Source organism: Pyricularia grisea (genome assembly GCF_004355905.1).
Source record: "Pyricularia grisea strain NI907 chromosome Unknown Pyricularia_grisea_NI907_Scaffold_2, whole genome shotgun sequence".
Lineage (NCBI taxonomy): Eukaryota > Fungi > Ascomycota > Sordariomycetes > Magnaporthales > Pyriculariaceae > Pyricularia > Pyricularia grisea.
Window position 1 is genome coordinate 630,598 of NW_022156717.1, and position 8,479 is coordinate 639,076.

Sequence of the window (8,479 nt, forward strand, 5' to 3'; positions counted from 1 at the left end):
TGTGGTCGCGGATGCCTGGCCCGCCCTAAAGGCCTAGTTGTTAGGTTTGGGTAATAGCTTTGTAACTGGGATTGAACGAAGTATTCTTAATCGCAGGTACTGTTGAATATTTTGGTTTATTGACTTATCTGTTAAATCGTCGGGCAGATTGTGACATTAATCAATCGTCACTTTGCGACACTGGCCCCTGCAATTTGCCGCGCCAGGCCCACGAATTGGATTGCGCTCTTATCCTTACTTTAAACCACAAAAATGGAGGGCCTCCTACATAACTGAAAAAACGTTAACCTACGAGGAATATCCCTTACATAGCTTTTTCACTGGTTCAAAATAATAAAAAGGCTATACCTAACCAGCCGATAGCTGTTTTACAAAATGACGTTTTGGCGTTAGCTGGCTATAGGGTCTGCAACCCGAAAATGACGTTTCGATATTATATGGGTTTGTTAAGCACCGAAAAGGTAGATGTTCCGGAGATTTGAGCGTTTTTTATTGGAATACCGTGTAATAGGTTAATTAAAGCTAATTTTTCTTTGCGGAACGACAGCAAGATTTACGAATTAGTTATGAAATCCAAAGATAATTGTAATTTACTTGGTCTCTCAATTACCAATGTTCCTCGTAACTCCTTATCAAATCGTGAGCCAGTAATATTGCAGCATTTTGAAGCTCTCTGGTCCGATCGCATTGAGGATTTTTAGCGTGTAGCTGTCTGACTTGTACGTTGCCCGATTTACAGTGTTTTCGAGTTGGGCGGGAGCAATTACGCACATCCCGCTTCGAATACCGCTTTATAAAGAGGTGCAAATTGACCTGGAAATCTGCACAGCCATGTCGGAGGCCGGGCACCTATGATTGGACGATAGTGGGGGTAAAAATGTTTTGAGTGGTCAATTTACATGTACGCTACAGTACAATAAAGCGCGCATAAAGACAAATAAAAAAACCAAAAAAAAAAAAGCTGTATTTAAGGGTTGGAGGTTAGTAATTGGTCCGAGTAACCACATCTAATAGGGTATTAACGCACTTTCAAAACGTCATGTTGCATTTTGCAAAACGAATCAGAAAGTAGTTGTTCTGCGTACACAATTCATGTCGAGAGCCTACGGTTGGATACTTAGGAATTGCTAATGTTATACGGGAGGCCTGCTGTTCTCCTACCGCTATATCCTACAAACATTAGCTCGGCGGTCGTCACTTACACAATTACAAAAAAGTATTTGAAATGCAGAAGGCCAGTCCTCTACATGTGCAGCCAAGAGCGGGCGAGGAATTTTTAGGAATAGAAAGGGTAGCAACGTGCGGGGTTAATCTTCGCCCATAGGCAAGCTGCCGAGGCATCGATTGATTCCCTCTCCGTGTCTTTACCACAATTTTGTCTGTTCGCAAACATCCATCGAACTTGCGCCTCTTTTGGATCGTAAACCTCCTCCATTTAACAGACCGTGGAGCCAGCCTTTTCTTTTAATTACCAACAGTATAATAATTACATATATAAAATAAATACGCTTAATAATTTCCCCGGCCCATAAGCCATATATATTATACATTTTAGTCGCTAATAGCTGTAATTATTGCCCCAAATTTAAGTTATTTAATCGATAAAAGCCACAGGATATATCTAACATTAGAATTCGCGGAGACAAACGTAACATTTACTCCAAACAGTATCGAACTGGCAACGTAAATTATAATCTGGTTAATTAGAAGTTTTTTTCATCCGCCGTATTTTTTTCGTTAATGTCGAATTATATAGTCCTGTCGCCTAAATTTCGCGCCATATGTAGGGTATTATCCCCCAATATTAAAGTAGTTGTTTTGAGCCGCCCATTTCTCGTAAATTTTCCAAACGTGACGTTTCTTTTTTTTTTCATTTTCCGCCCCTTCCCACGAGTAATCCCCTTTCGGATATTTTTGATGTTGGCGAATATGCGTCCTATACAACAGGCAAATGAGTTAGGTGGGTAATAATAATTATTTTAAATGAGAAAGTTATAGGAATTAGTTTAAACTAAACTTACTCCAGTTTATTTAGAAACGCGGCGTTATATCGACAATCCTTCCAATTGTAACGAAGCCGAGTTTTTTGCTTTTTTGGCTGTTGATCAGGGGTATTTCTGGCAGGGGCAAACGATTAGAAAAATTTGTAGATGAGGTTAATAAAGACAGTTGTCCAGTTTTACCAGGTTGTCAATAATATTTTTTAGTAGACCTAGATTCGTCATTTTCCGGTACCGTTTGCACCGATTGTTCATTAGAGGCCATGGGATCCTGATGAAATCGTTGCAATTCACCAGCGGCTTAAGCCTTTTGGTATGGTGCGGAGGAATTTTTTCGGTTAAGTACTGCTGGGTTAATGCCCCAAGTGCTGTCGGTAAACGACGGCGCTGGAGTCGGCTTTTGAAAAGATTCGATGTTGGGCAAAACCTGATGTTTTCTTTTCCAACCATGACTTTGAAATATGCCCTCGTTTTGATTTTCATTTTCCCAGAGGGGAGGGTTTTCGGTTCCTATGCGGAATTTTGTCCCAAGTTTAGAGGCTATGGTATGAAAAGTGGTTCAACATTTCGAAGCAATGTGGGGTGGGGGAGAGTTCCGCAGTTATAATCCGTCGTCTAGGTGTTAAAATAGCGGAGCATATATTAATTAGTTTTAAATTAAGGTTAGATGAGATTTGCCGATTCCTTAATATGGTGGTTCCTTAATTATAGTTGCGGAGCGATTAACTATTAAACTTTTGGGGCCAGGTATATGACGTATGTAAGTGCTTAAGGGGCATACATGTATTATGCATGCATTTTTGTTTGTCCAATGGGATTATTAGATCGACTACTTTTATTTTCAGAGCACGCTTTGCTTCAGGTGTATTAGTTAATTGTATATGCAAGCACTGACTGTGGCGTGCAGGTAGATTGGACACCCAAGGTGTCCATCGTCGTCCAATTAAAGGTGTCCGGCCTCCTGCGTGTCGACGTACAACGCTTGTTTTGCATTTTTGAGACCTTTTAGGTTCTGTTTCCCCCAATTTGCATTTAGTAGAATCCTGAGTTTCGAGGCTGTCACAAAAGGTTTCGTGTAGTTAAGCCTGTTATTGAGAGCACAAGATTCATAGATAATAGAGCGGCGAAGCCTTTACAAAACCCACCGACAATATAAAGTATGTCGGGAGCGCATTGGTTCATTGGCGTTGCCCACAAACGTTTTGTCATTATTATATGCCTGCTATATTTGATCGATTATGTACGAGGCCAGCCAACAGTACACAGTCTGGATTTGCATCCGCATGACAGCAACTGGAGACTTGAAAAGCTTCGGAAAAAATTCTTAGATTCATTTGCCCTCATATGCTCTACTTCAAGAGTAGGAGGAGATACAGCCTCGGCAGTTTGTTTGGAACAAGGCCATCCGAGTGGGAACGTAGGCGCGAGAAAAACGCGTCTTTAGCTCTATGCGTCGTTTGACGAAGCGGTAAGCCCAGCGAGTCCCAACAGGTCGCGCGTCCCGCGCAGCGAGGATTTGGTCGGCCATTGCGGCAACATCGGCGATCTGGGGCGGAAACCCTCGGGAACCCAGGTCCAATATATATTGGACAATCACCTCCTCTTCGCTTCCCGTCAATTTTTGCGAGCTGGGCCGACGGTCGGCCAAAGAAGTAACACCTTTCATTCTGGTATAAAGGGTTGATTTGGGCACATTGTAAATAAGTGCAACCTTCCTAATACTTGCTTTTTTATTTGATCGAAGTTCATTTAGCGCAAGAATGATTTGCGCTTCACGATTTAATGATTCCATGGTTAATGGTGGAAAAAACGCGTGTTGCGATGGAAATATGGTGTTGGGCCAAAAAGTGTCCAGGGTACTGTCCTGTCCAGGGTACTGTACATCCACGTTAAATGCTTTTAGTCTGGCTTTTTGATAGCAAATTAGGAAATTTCGCTTTCCAATAACCGTCGAACAGCAAAATTGGCTTACAAATTGTGAGGATCAGGATTAGGCCCCTAGACCTACCCTCAGAATCACGACTCGGCTCCACGCCGAGCCAGGGATCGGATAAAGGGTCCACTGACCCCGGATTTAAACGCGGCTCTCCAGCGCGCCGTTAATTGTAATTTCTCTCTTCTCTTCAGTTTAGAATTTCCGTCGATAGCGCCTAATACACTGAGGTTCTCCAATGTATGCCTGGCCGTGACACAAATCCAAGTTGACGTCGATAAGCCTCTTTTAACGGCCCAAAAACCGATAAATCCAATGGTTGAAGAACGTGCGACGAATAAGGGGGTAAATACAGGAGTTGAATATTATTTTGGAGGCAAAAAAGCATAAATTCGTCCGTAACGTGTGATCCATGGCCGTCGAGAACCAATAACCGCTTTTCAGGGGTATTGTGACATTTGGACCATAAGATCACCAGACCCTAACCCTGACCCCTGACCAACGACCCACGAGGGTGATACCTTTATCTACGTCGCGTCAAGCTCAGAACTTTGTTTGTTTCCTTTCTTCTGCTCAGAGTAGAATCTTCGTCGATAGGCGCCAATAGACTAGCTTCCGTGCTATGCTTACCCTGGCCGTGACACACCCCAGTTATTGAGAACACCCAGTTACCCAGACGGACGCTCAGTTGCTTCAACCCACTGTACTTTACCATAAGAACAGGTTACCCGATACCTTGATCGTATCACCTATAGGCTAAAGCTACCCGCGCTACGTAAAACTATTTAGAAAATTAATTTTACGTCCACGAAAGAAATATATACATTTCATACCCAATTGTACTCAGTAAAGAGTTATACTAAAATATATATAACTACATCATTATTAATATTATAATCAGAGTTGTGATATTTTACAATAGCGAATCTTCAAAGTCTAACCGGGTAAACCCTGTCATAATTGTGCCAAAAAGCTACCGGTATATAATTATAAGCTACAAAACCAAAATCAACTTGATAATCACGTACCCGCTTACCGCCTCCGCCTATACAAATTTCAAAAATGTTAACAGTGTCGCAACGCATTATTTTTGCATCATTTTAATGGTGTATATATTCTATCCCTCAACTTGTAGGTGTCGTAATATTTTAATTAGAAACACTGAAAAAACAATAAATTACGACCGTGTTTAGAACACGAGAATCAAAACCTGTACAAACAGGTGGGTGGGCATATATACGTGGGCACGTCAGAAGGCTTTATATAGTTTTGCGTGACGTGTTGTACCGACATTAATTAATACTGGAAAAAGTCAATCTGGTTGCAATTTTAGCGGTTTGTTGGTGGAAAATAGCCACACCCCATAGTCACCGTTTGCAATATAATAACATTCACAATATTAATTGGTACTCTTTTTTCCTGGAAACTCGTTTGTTTGTATTTACTTTCGCTAAAGAGTGATAATTTGCCATGATTGCACAGGTAACAAAAGCCTACCCTGGTTTCATCGTCGAGTGGTGTAGGCCTTGTGGGCGTTTCCGACTTTGGTAATCATTTTGAAGGAAAAAATAAATTTAGGTACTTGATTCCTCCCGTAAACAGTAAACCTGGTAAAAGCCCAGGTATACACGTACGGTAGGGGGAGAGGGAATTTTCGGCAGAAATCATAGTATTGTAAGTAGTAACTGAGTTGGCGTTTATTTTGAAGTTTAACCAGCAAGCTGCTGCTCTTCCGTTTTAAACCTAGTAAGGCTCGGCAGCAAGCCAATCCGGTGCTTGTTTGCCATTGGTGAGAATAACTTTGCAATTCTGGTCTTTTGCTTCAACTTCGAATTCGTGCCCACGGGCCGTAATAGTCGCTGTAGTGCCGATTCTAACGTACATAAGCAGGACACGTGTCGCGGGAAGGTGGCCGTCGTAATAGACGCAAAATCTAGCTGGCGCAGCGCTTACTTTTAGAGCAGCTAAGGCAAAGGGGATGAAAATTGTCGAAAAATGCATTTTGAGAATTTTCGTTTATGGGGCTGGCGGGTAGGGATACTGTTATGGAAAGGGAATAGAAATATGTATGTATTTTAATGGAGGTTGTTGTGTGCAATGAGGGCAAAGAGATGCTAAGGCGGAGGAAGGTGGTAGCAATAAAGATCAATGTGCTTCTTTATAAGTCGTAAGTTAGCCTGAGACAAATAAGAACAGGAGTACTAACAGCAAGGTGTTTAACTTTGGTAACTAGTATGGAGCTATGCTCAGTTACACTGTGTACGGGATTGTGTAGATTTTTTCACGTATTACGCACGTGAATTAAACAATTATGTTTCAGTTTAATGCGATAAAAATAAATTCTTATGCAAAATATCCCTTTCAGATTGCTTAAAACAGTAATGCAAAAAAAGAAAACCTAAAATAATACTATTTTCTAGCAAAGAATCTCAAGCGACTGGTAAGATAATGGGGCGACCGTCATTAATCGCTGATTTTTGTCTATACAGCTAGCGGCTTTACCTGCCTGTGGATAACGCAATGAGACCGAAATGGCTATTTTTAAAGTTAAAGCAATATCGATTGCAAGTAACTTTTGGGTCAGTCATGCCTTTATCTCGTTGTGAAATTAATAACATTTGTATCGCCACATGATGGTAAAAACGATACTAATGAAAATTACTTTTTTCTTCCTGCCCATGATTTACGAGGGAGAGCTAACATAGTCCACGCAAACTTTACCGGAGGTAAAGTTAGCGAGGCTGGGCAACATGTCATTGGGACCATAATCTGTTATTCTGGGGTACATATAATTGATAGGCTTTAGATCCAGGCCGATGTACCTCCAAGTCCGTTTCTCTGATTGCATAATGCACAGTTAGACCCATATATATATCGAGAGGATCGATTATATTCTGCCATGCGTACCAAGAATAGACCATCCCGAAATACGATAATGTTAGTGTGTTTTAAAGTTCAGAATGTTAAATGCCGCTCTACTATTGACGTAATGGATCGATTGGCGGGGATGTATAAAGAATCAAGATATTGAAAGGAGGCTGTGCTTTCTTAATCCTTGAATTTTTTCTAAAGGTGGATGGATATACACCAAGTCGCGCAGGACACAGACTCGCGCACTTTCCCGGCATAATATCATTATTTGGTTTACTTACAACGCCAGTGTTATTCAGTTAACCTTAGTACAATCAGAACTGTACACACTGGGCATTGCCTTATCCTCCCAACAGGTGCGTGCATTTCACCCTGTTTTAATGTCGGGGTTATTGGCCGCTTTAAACATCCAGGATAATATTGAAACGTAAAACAGCTCCCTTTTTGGGTTTTTTTTTCACGTCAATCGGGAATACGTTGTTCCCGACGTGCCTGTCACGAAAGCGATCCCAAAGAGACAAGGCTGCAATACAGGGGCGATTCTATTCGAAGATCTAAAGCTAAGTATAAAGGAAGAAGAAAGGCACGCAGTGCCAATCGCGTACACGCGCCTAAGCGAGCAAATAACAAACGAACCCTGGCGCCTTGTCACGTGAGGTGGAGTCTAGTCACGGTTGGCAGTCGCCCAGGCACGCCACTCCGTAACATTAAGCGTGTAAAACATTGGCAGGCGTTTAACGCTGGCTATTTATTTACTGCATATTTGATCACAGAACGTAGCTCTGATATATAATCCAGCTTTTCTTGACCGTTTAATTAAGCCCACACCGTTGTCACAGGATTATAAGGGAGGATTGTTACACTGCCGATATTTGGCGCGCCGGAAGATGAAGGCACATACTGTCGGCATGGCGAAGATTATGGGGAGTAGCCTGAAAACCCGCTTTTCTCGGTAAGTAGCTCTCGAAACAGTCCCCATAGCTTTCCGCCAACCCAATTTGAGCCATGGCGAAAATGGTAATAATAGTTAGGAAATGCATTCTCTTTTAAAAAGGACCCCGCACTCGGTTTAACTGGTTGAAGATGGTTAGTGTATACGCGTCCAACATGTTTTATGAATAATTATGATCCTGGTGCTGTTAGGGTGGATGGTATATGTTGGCAACATTTTAAAAGTGTTTTTATCAGGCTTACCTAATTTGAAAAAGCTGACAAAAAAGAGTAAAATCAATGAAAGAGAATAGTCGAAGAACTTGATTGGCCAAACGTAACTTGTGTAAAGGGCTATAATGGGAGGCGGTTATCTGTTAATATAGATACAAATATTATTGAATCCTTTGTTAACTTTTACGAAGGTGGGTTTTATACTATATAAAATCACTAAATATTTTTAAGCCCATAGAAATCTATTTGGGCATCGCTTAAAGAGTGAGTACTGCATTAATTAAAATATATTAACAAACATATGCAATGTGCGTGAAATTAAATTTAATGCGGCATCAGGTGAGTTCGAACTTTAAATCCTCAACATATTTTAATTATTACCTAGTTATCCATACCAGGTGTCAAATTAGAATCGAATTACCGCTTTACGAACCTTCTTAAAAATATAACACTCGCATTTTTTATCATATTAATAGTATATTATCTTTGTTTTAATAAACTTCAACACCTT

At 41.0% G+C, this 8,479-nt stretch overlaps 2 protein-coding genes across 2 annotated transcripts; both read right to left on the reverse strand.

Moving 5' to 3' along the window:
• Positions 1–1,791: 1,791 nt before the first annotated feature.
• PgNI_02760 (uncharacterized protein) lies at positions 1,792–2,116 on the reverse strand (the record flags this gene model as incomplete). The annotated part of the gene is made up of 2 exons (XM_031122817.1): positions 1,792–1,936; positions 2,022–2,116. Coding segments are annotated over 2 exons (240 nt in total), but the record flags the coding sequence as incomplete, so codon positions are not given.
• A 3,560-nt stretch (positions 2,117–5,676) lies between these two features.
• On the reverse strand, positions 5,677–5,934 carry PgNI_02761 (uncharacterized protein; the record flags this gene model as incomplete). The annotated part of the gene is made up of 1 exon (XM_031122818.1): positions 5,677–5,934. The coding sequence occupies one exon, from the start codon at positions 5,932–5,934 to the stop codon at positions 5,677–5,679; it is 258 nt and encodes an 85-aa protein (XP_030983844.1).
• Between the last annotated feature and the right edge of the window lie 2,545 nt (positions 5,935–8,479).